At 35.8% G+C, this 21,652-nt stretch overlaps 1 protein-coding gene across 1 annotated transcript; it reads left to right on the top strand.

Moving 5' to 3' along the window:
• The first annotated feature begins 47 nt into the window (after nt 1-47).
• On the top strand, nt 48-19,999 carry LOC311071049 (interferon-induced GTP-binding protein Mx3-like). The gene is made up of 14 exons (XM_084095263.1): nt 48-382; nt 10,863-11,059; nt 14,596-14,718; nt 14,819-14,929; nt 15,912-16,066; nt 16,149-16,287; nt 16,404-16,602; nt 17,180-17,258; nt 17,362-17,484; nt 18,033-18,165; nt 18,287-18,430; nt 18,572-18,648; nt 18,750-18,959; nt 19,045-19,999. The coding sequence occupies exons 1-14, from the start codon at nt 285-287 to the stop codon at nt 19,273-19,275; spliced, it is 2,019 nt and encodes a 672-aa protein (XP_083951389.1). The 5' UTR covers nt 48-284; the 3' UTR covers nt 19,276-19,999.
• Nucleotides 20,000-21,652: the final 1,653 nt, after the last annotated feature.

Genomic DNA, 21,652 nt, shown 5'->3' with positions numbered 1-21,652 from the left:
CACAAACTGCCGTGAGACTGGGTTGCTCTTCCAGTTTTTCCAGTCTTACACCACACCTGTCTGTCACGTGTTCTACCTCTGTTTGCATTTGCATTGTTAACATGGGAGTGTTTCACTATAAATTCAGTCTTAAATATAAATTTAAACTCATTTTGATTTCTCTTCAGCATCACCTCAAATGCTCTGGCTGAAACCTAAATTATACAATTTACAAGAGGCATCTAAAACTAAGAACATTATCTTTTCTCAGAACTGATTTTTTAATTTCCTTGTTTATCCAGAAAATGTTTACTTCAGGCTTACCTTCTTTATTCTCATCTTCACGTCGAATAAATGCTAATGATGATGATGATGAAGATAGTGACAGTTCTCAAAATGAAAGGTTAGTATATTTTATTTGCTTATTATTAAACTTTTGCTGAATTATTTATTAAATTGTTTTTTATTTATTTATGTAGAAATATTTGTACATGCCATGTTAATTTCTTGTTATCTAGATGTAAAAAAGAAAAGAAAAAGAAATGTACAAGGCAATGTGAGTTGATTAGGGCAGGTCACTTGAGTGTACTATAGACCTTTTTCAGACTAGCGCCATGACAAGTATTAAAAGCGAGGCTGTGAGGAATAGACTTACCGTTTTTTCAGTAGCATTCGCTGTAAAAAGCTGCATAAAGCTCCTAGATCACTTATAATTTTACATAGCTCATTTTTTAATGGAGTTTTTGTCGGCTGAAAATTTTCAGAAATATATTTTTGCAGTGTTTCAAAACAATTCAGAACAATCCAAAAACACATAAAATAATACAACCCTCTGAAGGGATGAATGTCTGTCCCTCACAGCATCACAATAATTCCTGTTAAAAATGGCAAAGATGGCGCTGTTATGAATAGCCTATGTTCTATGGACCTGACCAAATACGCACTTGTGTTAAGTGTTTGGACTGCAAGTGCGTGTAGAACTTTTGATTACCCGATGGGACACAGACACACTTATAGTGTAGCAAAAATGCAAGTGTTTACAGAGCTTTTTTATTTTAATTTTAAATTGTAGCGCTTAGTTCTAATTAAGTGATAAAGAACAGTTGCAAATGTTAAAAATGGCAAAGATGGCGCTGTTATGAATATGTTCTATGGGCCTGACCAAACACGCACTTGCGGTCTTTGCACTTGATGCTTATATCTACATTATGTATTTCCTGTATTTGGACTGCAAGAGTGTGTAGAACTTTTGATTACCCGATGGGACACAGACACACTTATAGTGTTGCAAAAATGCAAGTGTTTACAGAGCTTTTTTATTTTTTATTTTAAATTGTAGCGCTTCAAATTAAGTGATAAAGAGCAGTTGCAAATGTTGCACAAAATATACATACACTGTTTAAAAAACCTATAGAATCTACTCAATAAAAGTGAGGTAAAAATTTGCACTCATTTTGTTTGGGTAAGTTTCATCCTATATTTTTGAGTAAGGAGTACCTGAATTTAACAGCTAGGCTACTAAATGAAAGTCTACCTAATATTTCTCAATACATTACACATTACTTTTAAAAATTGAGTAATAATAACTCTATTATTAGCAGAAAACAGTTAATCTACTTAATTAATAATAATAATAATAATAATAATAAAAATAATAATAAAAAGTCAATAAAAACAATTAAACATTACTTATTCAGAGATGGTTAACCCCTTAAACTCGTAAGCTCCTACTCCACTCGTAACTTAATGAAACATGCTCCGATTGTGGAAAATGACACATCATTATTTACAGCAGATGCTTACAATTTAAAATGAGTCCAAACATAATCCATCACTCAGAACTAAAGATATTCCTCATGGAGTTCTAACACAAAAAAATCCACATACGCAGCCAAGCAAAGTAGCTTAGACTTGGCCTTTTTACTTGTATCTTCATAAAACATACATCGATCATGAAAAATGTATATATATATATACATATATATATATATCTAGCATAAAAACAAAAAATTGTCAGAATGTCATCTCTCAGTTGCTGAATGTCGCGCAACAACGTTGCTACAGCCCTGTCGCGTCTTACAATTCTACGTTGTTACAATGTTGCGAGCACGTATACAGCGACGTGGCACAAAATAAATGCAACGTGCCACAGACGTTGCCACAACGTAAATGTGTTTGCTGGGATATTCCTCACGAAATGATGCATACTTAGCTAAAAAAAACAAATCTCTCATCCAGTGGCCACGGGTGTGCCAGGGTGTGCCGGTGCCACCCACAGTGGCAGCTGGCACACCTAAAAATGGATGCAGAATTATTTTTTATAGTCTCAATAAAAAATGTTTTACTAAACTTGGGCTGTTGTTGTTTATTTAGAATATACATTTTTTTTTAAATCAACCCTTTCACGCGTAAGTTAAAAATATTTTAACTGACACCTTGCACGTGACACACCGCAGCCACAATAACTGACAGACGTATCGCTATTCGTTTTATTTCGTTTTTCCTTTTTTATTAAAAATATTCACAAACTTGCTTACCATGTCAACTATCTGATTTTACGATTCTTCGTTTAAAAAACTTTATAAATTATCTTGATCTATAACGAGATGAGCGCTGCAGTTCAGAGAGTTCGGCACAACACCGTCTCTGCCTCAGCGCCAGCCAACGCGCGAAAGCAGTTTGGATCAGGTTTGAATCTGGCAGTTCTGTGACGTCACTGAACATTCTAAATCATACTCAGGGGCACAGAAATAAGAATCCAATATATGGTGCCATAACGCTGGTGTCCGGGACACGTGACGTGCGTGTGTTTTTTTAAAGGACAAGTGAAAGAGAATTGTAGGCTACTTGCCCAAACCGGATAAATGCCCTGATTAAAACAATTTTCAATATCAAAAAAATAAAATAAGAAATAACGTAGCCTACTCGGTTACTAACATAACCTCAGTTCCCTGAGAGTAGGGAAAGAGTAGGCTATAGAGAGTAAAAATTAGGGAAAGAAATGCCCTTTATAAAGCTAAAACAATTATTCTGATCAAAATTCAATTGTCAATGTTTCATTACATCTCACTGTTGGAAAACACTCTTATCAGATTCTTAAAGAGTGTTTTCCAACAGTGATGTAATGAAACATTGACAATTTAATTTTGAAGGGAGTAAAGCCTCTGTTTAGGCGGGAAAAGTAATTTTGACAAAAGAAGAACTTTTATTTTAAGTAAATCTTATTTTTAAATCAGCCTACTTCAGTGTGATATTTTATCATATTATCATGCTTAATCCTGAGAATTTGAATAATTGAAATGTGATGATCAGATGCAGATATCTAAATCAGAGAATATCATAGGTTCGGGAGGTTGGCGGGTGGATTATTTATTTTTAACAGCAGATTCGGGAGACTCAAAGTGCACCAGATTAATGAATTTATCTTTAAAATGTATCTTTAAACCCCCGGACCCCCGGACCCCCCTAGAGGTACCGAGCTCAACCCACAAAACCCCCCCCAAGAGCTTTGACACAATTCGAACACTGTAAACGACAGATAATTTTTTCAGCCGCTATGTTATGACTGACTTTTTGGCGATCCTGAGTGTAATGTATAGTTATATTTGATATAGTTTTATGGTTATGTGGGGCATGGTCATGGCAGAATTGGTGTCATTTGAAAGCTTAGAGTCTGAACTTTACAGTGAATGTAACCAATTTGAAAAACTCTTAAGTATTGCTGAGTTATTTTCTGATAAATACAATATCTTTTTTTCATAATCTATAAAATATTTTTTTGTACTATGTACTGAAATGTGTCAAAAACATCATACAGCTCATGAAACATACACAGATCGTTGAAAATGGCACATAGTTTTACAGCATATTATTACAATTAAAATGAGCCCAAAATGAACATACACTGTTAGACTTTACCCACTTAAAAATACCACCAAAAAAGCCCAGTAAAATACCACTTATATTATTTACGGTTAACTACTGTAATATGCACTGCATTATGGGTATTTCTTATGAAATTTACAGTAACTTACTGTATAGGGAATTTACAGTACTTTACTGTTTACGCAAAAGCAGTAGTGTTACTGTAAATTATTTTTTTGAAGTTTGTATATGCATATTGTTTTTATGTTTTAGGCATTAAAATATCATATGATAATGTTTTATATCCCCCCCCCCCCCCATCTTGTTCTGCAGATGAAAAGCATGAATCTGCATTCTCATTTTTAATTTTTGGATTATGAAACACTGGATGTTTAAAAGTTAAATAAAATAAATAATAATAATTAAAAAAACGTGGATGGAAGGATTTAAAATTAGTTCTTAGTGAGAGACCAGAGTAATTTTTATATTAGCATTTTCTCCAATAACAAAATAAATAAATAAATATATTGTACAATATATATGTAATAAATAGACCTATTATGTACAAAAATTCACAACTGGTTCCCATACAGGCAATATAAATAATATAAATGTATTTTTATTTTATTTCAAATTAATATAAACTTCATATATATAAACTTTGCTTACACCTCACAAAATTTAAATTGTTGCAAAGCCTGCGCAACAACCTGGCGGAATGTAAACTGAGGTTTGTGTGACGTCACGTGTCGAGTGCGCGCTCATAACGGACGTCCCTGCTGAGAGTGGATGGCTAGACGCCAGCTGGAGGGTTTTCTGAGGTAAGTACTTTTTACTGAACAAATTTATTTTATAAGTTACTTTTACAAAGTAAACCATTACCAATATCAATTAAATATAACTAAATTTATGAAGAAAGTAAATAATAAATTCTAATAGGCTTTTAATAACAGCTCACTCACAGGACAGTCTAATTTTCCTCGAAACTGCCGCTTTAATATCCCATTAAATGCCATAGAATTGACTGACTGTGCCTTTTCCAGTAGATGGACCCAATCTAATATTTACACAAACAAAGGTTTTCTGTTCTTTTTACGACCAGTTATGACATATTTTACTCGTCAGTTAAATGTGTGGCGTTTTGAAGTAACGTTACGTTAAGTTAGGCCTAGCGCGTTTTCTCAAAGGCACTCTCTCGCGCTCTCTCTGCCCCAGGCCCGGTACTATGTGGGTGCTATGCACCCTCAAACGCAAGCCTCGATTGATACTGTTATAATATATTGGCGAAACAGATTTGCCAAACCAAACGCTCCAGTGCATTATTTGTGCTTATTTGTTTTCGAGCTCTGGAGGACGCAGGAGTTTTTATTCAGTGCCGAATTATGCAGGCTAGCGAAAACTCTCATTAACAAAGTGTAGACACGATGTAAGAGATGTGACAGCTACGTATAAATTCTGGATTCACTCTGCACAGGACTGAATATTACATGTTAAAATAGTAAGGCATTTAAAGCAATGTAAAGGCAGACTAATTCAAAAATATTCATTGCAAAATATATTTGTTTTTAATTCTATGCCAATTATTGGTAAAACTGTCATCTGATTGTGTAATTGATAAATCTAGCAGTCATCCTATATCTGTCATTTATCATGTTCATAACATATAGGCTAGTCATTTGCCAATAATCATTGCTGAAAAATAATGTTTCTTCTATTTCTCTCTTTTCCTTGTGTCAACAGGAGCTAACTACAGCCCAAAGGCTCTTTTAAGAGCCTCAGCACTGAGCATCTTTGGCTTTGTAAGTATGTTTTGACTAAGTTAACTATCAGATGCATTATGTGATTAACATATTGTAATGCAGTACTTGCAGCATAACTTTTTTTAGGAGCACTTGTGTGAATCAAGAAACATTTCTGATTTTTTTCAGTTGTACACTTCTTTTTCAGGATTCTTTGAATAGAAAGTTCAAAAGAACAGCATTTATCTGAAATAGAAATCACTACTGTTCAGTAAGTATTTTTTATTTTATTTTTTTTGGTTGTTGAATGAAATTAATACTTTAATTCGGCAAGGATCCATTAAATTGACCTAAAGTGACAGTAAAAACATTTGTAATGTTACAAAAGCTTTCTATTTCAGATTTAAGTTTGAAGGGTCATAAAGTTACTCAGCGTACCTTTAACGTAATTGTACATTCAGGCAATTAATAGAGTTCCCTAACAAGGGATGTGCAATAAAGCTATACTATTTAAACTAACTCGACTGGTAATAACTGCTGTTGCACAAGTTGATTCCTCGTCTGTCTATGAACAAATTTAGATTAAATAAACTCATGACCATTTCTCACACATTTTCTCTGTTTTTTGTTTTGTTTTGTTTTTTCAGATCAGCCATCAGTGGTTTACCGTATGGAGGCCAGTCAAGACCAACTGGGATGCTTTTTCATGCTTCATGCTTTTTTTGCGTATTGTCATGATCCCTGCTTTGATTTGTTATGAATTCAGTTCTCTTTTTGCATCCTCCTTTTGATTCTAAACTGAACTCAAATGGCACTGCGAATTGGGTAAGAGACAAACATAAATTGCTTAATTGGGGAAATTGAGAGATGAAACCATGCTGATGACCTCTGTCTGTGGTGAAGTAGTGATTTTGACGTGTAATTAAACTCGAGGTTCTGTGGGGTGTGGACTGGATCGATTCCATTCCTAGAGCTTCCGGACAAATCTTTGGGGTGCGGACTGATGGGGAAGTGAACCCGAGGTTACCCCGTGAGTCAGTCCTAGAGCTTCTCATGTACGATTTTAGGGAATCGTTTTTTTTTTTTCTTAGGCGTGCCGCAAGAACACCACAGACACAGTGTAATCACCATGGGAAAATCTCAGAGTAAATCTGGGAGTTGTGAAAAATATGATAGACCGGTGTATTGCCAGATGAGAAGTTTATCTATGTATTTTTACTCTTTTAATTCATTTTATAACTGTACTGTACATCTTTTTTAATTGTTTTTATAACTGTTTTAAAGTGCCCCTATTATGCTATTTACTACAACACTTACCTACAACAGGTTTACGTGCATCAAAGGTAAAAAAAAAAAGAAAACTGTTTAATTTTCTCATAATATACATTTGCACATCACCACATTTTTTCAAAGATTCTTAAACGGCTCGTCAGATGAATCAATCTCTCTAAATCACTTCTTTCCACATGCTACTGGCCAGACAGCTCAGTCTGTTGTGATTGGTTTACTGCGTACAGCGCGTGCATATGCTTCAGTTATTGTGTGCGAGAGAGATCTCAGGACTGGTAGGAGCATATTGTGGCGAGCTTTAACGAGAAGCAGTGGGACCGAAATTTTAGGATGAGCAAGCCAACCTTTGATATGTTGTGTCAATGTTTGTCCACATTCCTCTCCTACTATGACACAACGTTTCGACAGGCCATCCGTCCCTTTGCGGATGCGCATCGGGGTTGCTCTTGTCGGAGAATTAGGAGAAGTAGCCTAATGCCTCAGAAAATCCGATCAGCCTGTTTACATGACAGTCGCATTGGCACATATCCGATTTATATCTGATTTATTTCCACATATGAATGAGGCCTGAAACCAATCTCGAAATATCTGAATGCATGTGTTTTTTTTTTCTTTCTGTTTACACTATCATAGAACACATCCGATCCGTGTCACATATGAGCAAAAAATCAGAATTGGGTTTCATTTCACTTGTAAATGAGGCCTTAGAGCTGTTACACACTACATGAAAGGTCATTTTCAAAAATCCATAATAGGGGCACTTTAATTTTCCTTGCTTTTATTTTGGGATTATTTCAATTCCTTACTGTGTAAAGCACTTTTAATTGCCAAAGTGTATCACATGCTATATAAATAAAACTGCCTTGCCTAATGTTGCATCACAATAAATAAAATGGATGTAATTGATTGTGAGAGTGAATAAAGAATATGCTGATGTACATGGACTCAAGTCGCTTTTTTGGAATTTATTAAATTCAATAGCATTCATGTAAAATATAAATAATAAAATAGTGTAAAATGGGCATAATACCGTAAAATGAAATTGCGGTAAGGGCATCATACTGTAAAATGAAATTGCGGTAAGGGCATCTTACTGTAAAATGAAATTGCGGTAAGGGCATCTTACTGTAAAATTAAATTGCGGTAAGGGCATCTTACTGTAAAGTTAAATTGCAGTAAGGGCATCATACCGTAAAACACATTTACAGTAAGCTACTGTAAAGGGGAACTTACGGTAACTTACTGGCAATAGTGCTGCCAGTAAGTTACCGCAAAAATACGATAAAATGTCTAACAGTGTAATCTATTGCTTTTATGACAAAATATTCTTCATGGAGAAACAATTTTAAAAATGCCCATGAGGGGGCGTCAAGGACTCAACAAAAAGGTTATCCTGGTTCCAAATGCTATCAATTTTGATTCCTTTATCCAATCACCACATCCATATGCAGCTCACATGTAGAGGGACTTCACCAAAAAAGAATTTTCCTCCTACCTTATTTCCTTCCTGAGTTATTCCATGTAAAATAAGAAAGATATGCAAAATCATCATAAAAATTATATATATATTTTTAAAAGTGTTCTTTCAAACGATACATACCTTTTGACTCTCCTTGCTATAGTTTTGAAGTTATGAGTCTTTAGTTTTGTGTATGTCACTCAGAATTTTTTTTTTTGTATTGCCTTCCAAATGTGTGAGGACTAAACAAAAAGGCTACCTTTGTTCCAAATGCTGTATTTTTCCCCTACCATATTTCCTTCCCGAGTTATTGCATGTCAAACAAGAAAGATATGCAAAATCATAATAAAAATTATAAATATTTTTTGTCTTTTATCAGAAGTTTCTCGACAGGAGAATGTCCAAATGTAATTTATATTTTCAAAAAATCTGAAGTGTGTTCTATCAAACGATACCTACCTTTTGACTCCTTTTTATAGTTTTGGAGTTATGAGTCTTTACTTTTGTGTGTGTCACTCAGACAAAACAACTGTTTAATTTAAAAATGGCCAGACACGGGACTCTGGAACTAATAGGAGATTCATTTTATTGACAAATACAGTGGCCCTTCGAGCTCAGTGTGCTGTAATTTAAGAAAACATGCAAATAGACTAGCTAATTAAGAAAAAAATCAATCTGACAATACATGCACATGTTCAGAAAAAGCAAACAAAAATGTTTTCAGTGGACATTAGTGCTAAACACGGCTTAGAAACGCTTGCAGAGCCAAAAGAGAATAAAGAAATGAGAATTTAAATGTCGTTTTAATGATTTTGAAAGACATTTGACATACCATACATGTATCCTGCTTAATAATAATAATAATAATAATAATAATAATACAGACAAAATATATCCCAGGGTATAGGCTAAAGTAGTGTTGCGTCCCCAACCCTCTTAGGATTTAACTCGCCTAAAGGATGCAGCACCGGATTCAGATAATGTCTCTCAACTGAAATATTATAGATATTATTTCCATCTAGTATTTATATTACTTCTGAGTCAAGATATTGTTTACCTTTGTTTTAGAGGAAAGGAACAGGGGTGTATTCAAGAAAGCAAGGTTAGATAGCTGTGAACACGGAGCGGAGAGCACAGCGCACTCACACAGTGTGTGGGAGAAATTTGGAGTTATCTCAGATGAAGAAAACAATATTGTGAAAGGCTTTGCTGCATCCAAAACCTGCCTTAAAGTTTTCGTGTTGGATAGCAGCAAATGTGGAACTTTGGAATGTGGAATTTTGTGGAAGTTTGCTGAAGGAGATAAAATCTGAGTTCCTTGGCGGGGAATGAGCGCTTTATAGCCTTTGGACACGCCCATTCTGGCAGGCTCTGACATGCTAGGGCGCGAAGTGCCCTGATTGGTTCGTGCGTCTGAGCCGCATCGCCATAGGTTCGTGCAGTTGCTGCAGCACAGCCAATGACCGTATTCGTAGTTCGTCTGTGTATGCTGTGCAGCTGCACTGCATTTTCAAGCTACACTGTGTAGGATTTTCTCCCATCTAGCAGTGAAATTGTTTATGACTACCAACTGAATAGTCATGAGTAATCTCCCCCTCGCATTTGTCATGGTGCCACTGACTGTAAAAACGCAAAAGGCGAAGCTTGAATTTCCAGGTATGTCCCTCTTTGTCTAATGTATTTTCAAGATGGAGGCGCAACATGGCTGCCGCCATTCGAGCGACTCGCTCGTATGTATTCTAAATGGCAGATTATACACTTACGAGAATACTTGATTAGTTGGTAGAAGTAATTCCACATTAATGAGCACATATCATTTTGAAAGAACAAAATGTTTTTTGCTAAGAATCAACTTAAAAAATGACAGTGTAGCTTTAAAGATTTGGCTTCAATATTCTCGAGAAAAGGAGTTTTCCCATAGCGTAAGCTAACCTTACGCAATACGAGAGACCTCTCGAAAGGGAACGGGTGGTGTTCCACGAGACAAGCATGACCATGCCATGAAAATAATAAGGTGAAACGTTCTAAAATAACTGTTGCCTTAAACACACGCTGGGGGCTCAGCTAGAATATTTTAAACTGAAAGGGTTATTTATGCCAATTATGATAACTTTATATTGTAATTATACATACGTCCATGCAGCTTTGTGGCTTAATTGATGGTATAATAATACAATAAATGATTGTGGTGAGCAGGATGAAGCCCAAAGAAATTTAAAAACCTCCAAACAATAATAAACAGATCTCAACAAGTGTACAATAATGTATGCATTTATTATTTTTAGTATTGAAATTATCTTGTCCAAGCAGCACTTTGCACTCAGATAAGATATTACAAAGGGCATAGTGCCCTCAGACGACCACAATAATAAGATTATTTCCAATATATTAGAAATAATGTTACCATGTGATTTTTGAAGAAAGAAAACCTGTACCATTAAGCTGAATTAATGCCTAAAAACTGAATTAATACTGTGGAATAATGAGATTTGTTTATATACGTCTACAAATGTATGTTTTTATCTTTATAGTGAGCAAATGAAGGGAGCAGTTCACAGTCATTTAGAGGAGAGCATTCGTCCATACATTGATCTGATCGACACTCTGCGGTCTGTTGGCATTCAGAAGGACTTGGCATTACCGACTATTGCAGTGATCGGAGATCAGAGTTCTGGGAAAAGCTCGGTGTTGGAAGCGCTGTCTGGAGTTGCATTACCAAGAGGAAGCGGTGAGAACTGGTTTACTCCCCTTTGGTATTGGAAATTCATATAAACACAATGACCATTTTAGGTAGCCTACACCTCTCCAGTTTTGCTCTATTGCACTTCCAGCCTGAAAGGTAGGATGGATCCATGAATTCAAATTGTTTATGCCAAAGTCTGACCCTACCATCTGCATATCACAGCAGAAAGTTGGTCTGGCAGCAACAAACAACTTTCATTAGATTGGCTAATCAGATATTTGCATCAACAAGCAGGTGTAAAGGTAAAGTGTGTTTTATTGTCAACAAATTGATCAGAAGCTGATTAGCATAACTAGTATTCTTACTACATGGAATTTTAAAGGATTTTATTCATTTTTAAAGCTATGTTTAATGAAAATGCATACCATCTTTGCAACTTTTTAGTTAAACATGTTGATATTTGTACTCCAAAACAAAAAGTCTCTATCTTATTAGGCTTAAAGTTGAATTAATGGAAGAAGAGATAAAAGTTATCTTAGGGAAGACATGGTTTTTAATTGTGTTACATATGTTAACTGTATATGTTTGACCCAATTTGTCTATAACAGAATTGACAGCTTTTTCTGTTAGTACATTGATTTTCAGAATTAATATTTTAAATCTTACAAGTTTAAGATCAGCAAATATCGAAAATATTAAATTTAAAGTGTGTTCCATGAAAATAAAAAAGTTTAAAAGAATAATTATTCCTATTTTTGTTTTCTTTCTCTACTTGAAATGTACCCGCAATTCTGGAACGGGTCGTATGTTCAAGTTGAATTCTGAAGGCCTGTTCACACCAAGAACCATAACTTTAATGATAGCTATAACGATAATTATATTAACGTCCATAATAATGTTCTGTTTATTATAAGCGCACACTTCAGTTTTGTAGTCTGCCACTTTAAATGCTTGAGCTCTTAACTCTTGTGCATCAATTAAAAAAAGTTACACATATGTCCTATAGTGGACACAAATGTCTGTGTCAAAAAACTGTCTTACAAATTTTAAGCTTGGGAACACAGACTTAAGTTTGGTCTCATTTTTGCTGAAGTTAAAAAAGTGGAAAAAAGTGGAAAAAAAAAAAAAAGTTATGAAGTTTAAGTTTATGAAAATGATTTATGAACATTATGAACATTATTTTATATAAAATATATATTTTATGAAACATGTTGAACTCTGATATCTAAAAAAAAGAGAGCTTTCAGTAAGATTTTGTTTGGGCGCAGTAACAGATTTTCCCCATTAAATGCCAGCAAAACTCGTTTTTCAGTTGAGTTTTTCTCTCAAATATTACAAGCACATTTGTTTTTTATTACACACATACAAACCACACTCTGACATCCATACCAACACATCCACACAATTATCGCTACATAATTGATCCAATTGGCTCTATAATATGACAAAGCAGAAAACAGGAATAAAGCGAGTATTTGCTTTATACAGTGGGGAGAACAAGTATTTGATACACTGCTGATTTTTCAGGTTTTCCCACTTACAAAGCATGTAGAAGTCTGTAATTTTTATCATAGGTACTCTTCAACTGTGAGTGACGGAATCTAAAACAAAAATCCAGACAATCACATTGTATGATTTTTAAGTAATTAATTTGCATTTTATTGCATGACATAAGTATTTGATACATCAGAGCAGAGCTTAATATTTGGTACAGAAACCTTTGATTGCAATTACAGAGATTATACCTTTCCTCTAGTTCTTGGCCAGGTTTGCACACACTGCAGGAGGGATTTTGGCCCACTCCTCCATACAGACCTTCTCCAGATCCATCAGGTTTCGGGGCTGTCGCTGGGCAATACGGACTTTCAGCTCCCTCCAAAGATTTTCTATTGGGTTCAAGTCTGGAGACTGGCTAGGCAACTCCAGGACCTTGAGATGCTTCTTACGGAGCCACTCATTAGTTGCCCTGGCTGTGTGTTTCGGGTCGTTGTCATGCTGGAAGACCCAGCCACGACCCATTTTCAGTGCTCTTACTGAGAGAAGGAGGTTGTTGGCCAAGATCTTGCGATACATGGCCCCATCCACGGTTGGGATGGTGTTCTTGGGTTTGTACTCATCCTTCTTCTTCCTCCAAACACGGCGAGTGGAGTTTAGACCAAAAAGCTCTATTTCGGTCTCATCAGACCACATAACCTTCTCCCATTCCTCCTCTGGATCATCCAGATGGTCGTTGGCAAACTTCAGACGGGCCTGGACATGCGCTGGCTTGAGCAGGGGGACATTGCGTGCGCTGCAGAATTTTAATCCATGACGGCGTAGTGTGTTACTAATGGTTTTCTTTGAGACTGTGGTCCCAGCTCTCTTCAGGTCAATGACCAGGTCCTGCCGTGTAGTTCTGGGCTGATCCCTCACCTTCCTCATGATCATTGATGCCCCACGAGGTGAGATCTTGCATGGTGCCCCAGACTGAGGGAGATTGACCATCATCTTGAACTTCTTACATTTTCTAATAATTGCACCAACAGTTGTTGCCTTCTCACTAAGCTGTTTGCCTATTGTCCTGTAGCCCATCCCAGCCTTGTGCAGGTCTACAATTTTATCCCTGATGTCCTTACACAGCTCTCTGGTCTTGGCCATTGTGGAGAGGTTGGAGTCTGTTTGATTGAGTGTGTGGACAGGTGTCTTTTATACAGGTAACGAGTTCAAACCGGTGCAGTTAATACAGGTAATGAGTGGAGAACAGGAGAGCTTCTTAAAGAAAAACTAACAGGTCTGTGAGAGCCGGAATTCTTACTGGTTGGTTGGTGATCAAATACTTATGTCATGCAATAAAATGCAAATTAATTATTTAAAAATCATATAATGTGATTTTCTGGATTTTTGTTTTAGATTCCGTCTCTCACAGCTGAAGTGTACCTATGATAACAATTGCAGACCTCTACATGCTTTGTTAGTAGGAAAACCTGCAAAATCGGCAGTGTATCAAATACTTGTTCTCCCCACTGTAGGCCAAACCTGAAAAAATGGCACCATCTGGTAAAAAATAGTAAAATGTTGAAGCCTTGCCAACAGAATGAAAGCCTCTTAATAAAGATTGCATTATTTTATAGTTAAATGGCACTGGGATTAAAAATTGCATTTTTGTCCAAAAGGCGCTGAGAGGAACTATTTTTTTAAAGGAAATGGGGGTGAAATAGTAAAAATCGAATAAAAATACACACCTGTGCCACATTTTATGCAGTTAGTATTAACAAATCAATAAAGAAAACAAAACTGAAAAAGACAAAAATTGGCTTTCAAAGTTTTTATAGTTTATCAGCTGGAATAAACACTCTGAAAGTGATTGCAACAATATATTTTCTCTGTGCCATTAATATCCATATAGTTGTGGTTTGGACTCTGCTATTCATTTACATACATAGAATTGTTTTTTAGACATCTTTATCGCTATCGTTATCGCCCATGGTGTGAATGGGCCTTAAGAATTAAATAATGATTACTTTTGTCAACACATGCACTGTTGTCACACCATTTTCCACTGTCAGTTTTCTTGGTTGCTAACTGGACTGTGTTTGTTATAGGAATTGTCACCAGATGTCCACTGGAGCTGAGGCTGAAGAAGGTTACTGGTGGAGCCAAATGGAAGGCTGTTCTATCCTACCGTAAAAAGAGGACTGAATTTGTGGATTCGTCATTTGTTGCAGGTTTATAAATTGCTTGCAGTCTCTTTTGCGTTCTTAACTTGATGTTTTTTTTTGCAACTGATCAATCTTACAACTGAATTTAAATTATGAAATTTTGCAGGTCCTATTAAAGCCGGCAAATTGGCAAATGGAAAGGTAGCACATCCATCTTATGATTTGAAGAAATTTGAATTTGGAGATCCTTCATTAGTTGAAGAACATGTTGCAGCAGGTTAGTAAATCTGCAGGAAAACTCCTTTCTTTTAAAAACTCATAATTACAACTCAGAATTTTTGGAGAGTCCGCTTTACCCCCTGACTGCTGCAGATTCATTTTGGTATTGAAAGTGTTGCCATAGAAACGCATAATTCTGAGTCCGAGTATAGCCAAAGTCCCTTTAAGGCAACTAATATCTCTTTGAATGGGAAATCTCCAAAACTGTGTGCAAAGCTTACGATTGAATTTCATATTTGAAATCACCAATGAAATTTGACAACAACTGTCTCATAAATTTTATTTCTAAACACTTGTATCATGACAAAAAAAAAAAAAAATGTTTTAAAGCTGGACCAAGCTAATATAATGCTCATGTGGATTCCTAAGCACGCGTCTCATAACACTGACTGTTTCTATAGCAATCGGATCTTCTAATGGCAGCTGCAGTGACGCAATGACTTTACCAATCGCCGATTGACTCTTTTCTTTAGAAGGTGCGACTCATTCCGCCATATTGCGTGTTACACTTTCTCCCATTCATAAGTAAAAGGAGTGAACTGTCTTTATGTATACAAAGTCTTTGGTAGAACGTATATATACAGTATACATATATGAATCATTGCACTGGAATTGATTCATATTGTCATTAGCATATTGCTAAGCTAATATTAAGAGAAATGCAGAGTATATAATTATTGGGTAAAATAGTGTTTTTAATTTTTAACATTAAAATTACATTGAACTATTTATTTTTTATTGATACTTTTGAGTACTGAATGAAATATGTTTAATTAAAATTATGATTTTAATTAAACATTTTATTCAGTACTTAAAAGTCTCAAATCATTGTCTCTAACATTTAGCCTACTGTTTCTTCAAAGGGGGGAGGGGGCATTTGTATCAATGAAAGAGCTAAAGGGAAGTTTCAGGCTCATGCTGCTTTAAAGGACATATTTTTTTATAAACACAGTTAATTTTGCAGTGTGTGTGTTGTACAGCCCAGAATGAGCTGGCAGGAAAGGGGGTAGGAATATGTGATGAGCTCATCACTTTAGAGGTCATGTCACCAGATGTGTGTGACCTCACACTGATCGATCTACCTGGAATTGCCAGAGTCCCAGTAAAAGGACAACCCCAAGATATTGGACACCAGGTGAGCAGCATAATCTGATTTTGCGCACCACATTTCAGTACCATAGACATCCAGTTTAAAACTATGTCTTCATGTCTTGCAGATCAAACTTCTGATTATGAAATATATTGAGAAGCAAGAGACTATAAACCTGGTAGTGGTTCCTTGTAACACTGACATTGCAACAACAGAAGCATTAAAAATGGCGCAAGAAGTAGATCCTGAGGGCAGAAGAACTCTCGGTAATGAAGCAGATGATCCGCACAAAACATCTAATAACATTAAACATCTTTGAGGATTTGAGGACTTCAAATCATCAAATGGATTTTTTACAAAAAACATTTTTTCATTCTCACAGCCATTTTGACCAAGCCAGATCTCATAGACAGGGGAACAGAGAAGGACATTCTGGCTATTGTCCACAACAAAGTGATTCCTCTCCGCAAAGGTTACATCATGGTGAAGTGTAGAGGACAACAGCAGATCGATGAGAACATTCCTCTGGAGGAGGCGACACAAATAGAGAGTGATTTCTTCCAAAACCATGACCATTTCAGGTTACTGTCTGAAAATAATATAATTAAACTTTTAGCATGTCATTTCTGAATTCAAATTCATTTTACGTTTTGAGGTGCATAAAGTAACAAAAAAACAACAACAACAAAAAAACATTCAGGGTGACACAACTGTCCTGATATAAGTAAAAAAAAAAATTAAGAATGAAAAATATTTTCACAAGACATGAGCTTTGCTGCTTATTAATATTCTTGGAAAAAAGTTTGTCCACAAAATCATATAGCTATATGGAAAGTACATGCAATAAAAAAAAAAAAAATGTATCACAGATAGAAGCCTTGCAGACCCTTAAGACTGTATCAAGGTCAATAAGTCTCATATGTTTTACCTTTATGTGACAAGGCAAAGTTAGTTCAGATTGGAAAATGTCATGTGGTATAACTCCCCCAAAACCTAAAAAATATATATATATATATATTTTTTTAATGTTAGATTTTTGTGATGTTCATTTTGACCATTATTATTTTTTCAAGAATACCTGTTTGCCAAGCTACAGTAGGCTATATGAGCTAAAGTAAACCCCATCTAAACTAAGTGCCTTCTCTTGTTCTACTACAGAGACCTATTAAATGAGGATAAAGCGACTATTAAATGTCTTGCTGTCAAGCTGACTCAGAATCTTGTTGATCATATCAAAGTAAGTTTGTAAATGTCTCAAACTAAAAGTCCTAAATTTGGTGAACTGCATTTGTGGTTTGTGAGAAACTATAACCAAATTGTTTCTTACCTATCTTTGTCAGAAATCACTGCCACAGCTCAATCAGCAGATTAAAAAACAGTTGTGGGATGTGAAGAATGAGCTTAAGGAGTACGAGACTGGACCGCCAGAAGATCTTAAGGGAGCCAAACAGTTCCTCACTGAAGTAGGACCTCCAGTCATCACATCTTCTTGATTAGGATAATTATGATTAGGGGTTCAAGATGCTGGAACCCTATAAGATGGAATGTAAACATTTCTTAATATGCATTTTGTAAAACAGACAGACCCTTTCATCCATACAATTAGCAGCCCTTTAAAACGATAAAAACACAGAATACAGGAAAAAGTCCAAATTGTGAGATAATTTTTTTTGTGTGTTTGCAAGAAAAAAAGTCAGAATAACAACCTCACAATTCTAAAAAAAAGTTTGAATTTTTTTTGTAGGAAAAAAATAAGATATTAAATCAGAATTGTGAACACTTTTTTTTGCAATTACCTTAACAGAAGTAAAATGTTAAAAGAAGTAAATGTTTGAAAAGCAAGGTTCATTCTGTTTAAATCCACTATGCTTTGTCTCATGCCTTGTGTGAACAGCCCCTGAAAATGTTCTCTGTTCAGATAATACCTCTTTTACCTCCTCAGAAGATTCACTTTTGCTGTATAATGATATTGTAAAAGGCTAATGAAATGAAAAAAAAAATTTCTTCACAGACCCTAAAAAGATTCAATGATCAAATCAACTCTTTATCATCAGGGGAACAGATGAGTGAGAAAAATTTGTTTGTCCAGCTTCGGGTTGAATTCAAGAAGTGGAATGATCATCTTAACAGCACAAAAACATCCTGTCAGTTTATTTACAACATGCAACAACTTTGAATTCACTGTTGATGTTGTTTTCTTAGAGTTCTGATAAAAATGAAAAAGTCAGTTAATTTCATAAGAAATCCATTTTGTTTCCAAACAAGTCAGCAATTCAAAAGAGTTGAGCCAGAATAACAGAGGGAGGGAACTGCTTGGATTCAGTAACTACAGAGTGTTTGAGTCGGTTCTGCAAAAACATGTGGCCAAACTTAAGAAGCCAGCCGTTGAATTACTCAATACCACCAAAGGTACCATCACAAAAGACTTTATGGTTATTGTGGAGAGCCTCCATTATAAAACCAAAAGATTAGATCACAAATTTAATGACATTAATAGTTTTAACAAACTGTGGCTGTTTGTCTTCTTGACTTGATGTATTTCTCCTGAAGACATCATCATCACACATTTGACTGACATGGTGAATCAGTGTTTCAGGAAATACTCTTTCCTTCAAAACACTGCTAAGGTAATTATTGCTTCTAATTGGTGGATCCAATTCAGTTTCCAGTTTAATCAAGTTCTCTTTCCTCTCTACTTTTTCATTTGACTTTTTCATTTTGCCCATAGGACAAAATCAACAACATTCAGTTAACCCAGCAAGAAAAGACGGAGAAGAGGATCTCAGAGCAGTTTGAAATGGAAAACAGGGTCTACACTCAAGATCCCATCTACTTGAAGGTCTTGAATGAGATTACGAATGAGAAGTTTTCAGAAGATCAGTTACCCATCTTTGACAAAAAATGCACGTACAGTAATATGCTGGAGGCGTATTATGAGGTAGAATTTCTTAGTTTTCAGAAACAAATAGCAGTGCAGTGTATGTGCATGTGGAAGTAACTTAGTATCTCTATTCTTCTTTCAGGTTGTGGTGCAACGAATGGCTGACCAACTGCCCATGATGATCTCATTTTTCATGTTGACGCAGACTGCTGAGCTCCTGTCTATTGACATGTTGAGTTTACTGGATGGGGCAAATGTGCGCGAGCTCCTGTTTGAGGACTCTGAAGTCAGCAGAAGGCGCAAAGACCTACGAGAGCGCCTGGATCGTTTGAGTGCTGCTCAGGAAGCAATTAGCACTTTTTCTACTGACTAGAGTATCTGAAAATACATATCATATATCTATGTCAATCTTATAATGTATCTGACAACTTCTAAACAAACATACATTTTCCATAAATAAACCTACAAAATTTTCTTCAGAATATTAAAATATACATACATACATTAACCCACATCTTATACTTTTTGATTGTTTCCATGTTACTCACAAAATGGGCTAAAGCAGGGCCGATACATTTTGTTTTCTAAAATAGCTAAAAGCTTCAGTGCGTTATCTACAAGTTAAGGTCTAACTTAAGATTAGGTCTAACTTGACATTTAATGATTTTTTTTGGCTCATATAAAATGTTTAAAAATATGCAAAAAAATATATTTATATTTATAATTTTTGAGGGCCAGTGAAAATGATGGCAGTGCATTCAATCACTGTAGTTCAGCGAGTATGTAAGACTGGAGTCAAGCCGTCTGGCTTAGAGAAGGTATACTCTTTGAGAAATCAAAGGACATTTCTGAAAATTAACATTTCAAATAGCAAATTGTAAAGAAATATTGCAATAGGCTCAAGGTGTGATTTGTAGTCAGATCAGCCCTAGATGTAATCCAGACACTCAGCATTATGTATTTTTCTGTATTGTTTTTTTTTTTTCTGTTTTTTTTTTCTGAGCATTTGATGTTTTGTATTGATTATCTTTGAATTGATTATGTAATTGGCATGATACATTTACCTGAAAATTAATAAATTGTAACATTTGAATTTATTCTGACTTACTCTGAAATTATTAACTCCTATAGTTAATTTAATTATTAACTAATTCCTTAACACCACAAATCTACGCTCAGGTTAGTTTAACAGGCTAAAATACAGTTTAGGTGGAACAGAAACTGAAGACTGATGTTTTAGAGCTCTGACTAACACATTGGCATTAGTCATGTATACTTAGACTGTAGAGGCTAATAATGGGTTTTCCGTTTAGAACAACTGGGTGTTAGACCAATCTAAATAGGGGTGAGCCTCAACCTCTAATTATTGTAATATTATTCTTACTAATTGTATGTGGAAAACCACGGCGTGCTTATAGAAAGTTACCATTAGAGGAAGTTAAGTTGGTCAGCTTGGCTCTATGGTAATGGTCATAACCTCTGGTTAGATATAGTCTTACCTTAATTAAGTGTGTTCAGATCTATGGGGACTAAATTATATATTCTAATGAGTAAGTAGAGTGCGGCCGTCTAGAATATTAGTCAACCGCCTCTGTCTAATGACCAAGACTGACAAGCTTGTGAGTTTGAGATCTGAAATACCCGGCCGGTACAAGAATTAAAATGTTAAAGGAATCCAAATGAACAAGTGTAATTTCAATAAGGAGTTAAATAGAATAATCAAAAGTAGATAAATTATTATATAATTGTCAATAATCAATTGGCATTCTAACCTAAATTTGAGGTCATGATAAAATGGAGTCAGCTAACAGTTTAATTGGAATTAAATTACTTTGCCACACGGAAAAGACAGAATGTGCAGAAACCTTCATCCGCTCATCGGAAACCATCGTTGGGCAGATCGGGCGGGCCCTACAAGAACAATACATAAGGTATAATAAATTTTTTATTAAACTTTTGGTAAATTTTTTTAGATAGTGAAGCTAGTCTGAAACTAGGCCTGACAAAACTAAGCCAGCTCTCTGTACACAACTCCATATGTCATTTGATAATCAACTTCCTGACAGACAGACAGGCAGCAGCTCGTGAGGCTGGGAAAATTCACTTCCAACACCTCAACAAGGATGTGTGCTCTTCCCAATGCTCTTCTCCCTCTACTTCTCTGACACCTTTGTCAAACTCCTGAACTTTGCAGACACTACAGTCATTGGCCTCATCTACACCATACAAACAAGAGGTTGAACAACAGACCTGACAGGATAATTGGTGTGCACCTGCCAAACCTATAGGACTTGTACATCTGCAGAGTGAAGAAAGGGGCATGAATCATCATCACACACCTTCTTAACAGCCTGTTTGCACTTCTGCACTCAGGCAGACATTACAGATCTCTGTGCACTAGAACATCTAGGTATAAAAACAGTTCTTTCCCTCAGGCTATCTCCTCCTTAAATAGCTAGCATACCAATTACTGCCAGTTTTTATATATGAATAATTCATTCCATGTTGTCCACCCCTTGTCCCGGCAGTCTTGGACAAGTTGCTGGTATTTGGCTTTTTTCCTCTCTGCAGCTTCCTCACAGCCCTCCTCCCACGGCACCGTCAACTCCACCAGGATGATCTTCTTTCCCTCTGGAGACCACATGATGATGTCAGGCCTTAGAGTTGTGGACAATACCGCCTCTGAGAAGTGGAGTTTCCTCCCAAGATCAACTTCCATTTCCCATCCCTAGGCTGACTGCAGGAGATTC

This window comes from Abramis brama (assembly GCF_963993115.1).
Source record: "Abramis brama genome assembly, chromosome: 20".
NCBI classification, from domain to species: Eukaryota; Metazoa; Chordata; class Actinopteri; order Cypriniformes; family Leuciscidae; genus Abramis; species Abramis brama.
Note: the sequence above shows the minus strand (reverse complement) of the source record. Positions and strands in the feature narration are given on the sequence as shown.

What these genes read in the sequence shown, in the direction of transcription:
- LOC311071049 (XM_084095263.1), top strand. Translation starts at nt 285, where the DNA reads ATGTTTACTTCAGGCTTACCTTCTTTATTCTCATCTTCACGTCGAATA. An exon ending in TGAAGAACATGTTGCAGCAG is followed by an intron (nt 14,930 to 15,911) that starts GTTAGTAAATCT and finishes TGTGTTGTACAG; the next exon opens with CCCAGAATGAGCTGGCAGGA. An exon ending in ATCTTGTTGATCATATCAAA is followed by an intron (nt 17,259 to 17,361) that starts GTAAGTTTGTAA and finishes TATCTTTGTCAG; the next exon opens with AAATCACTGCCACAGCTCAA.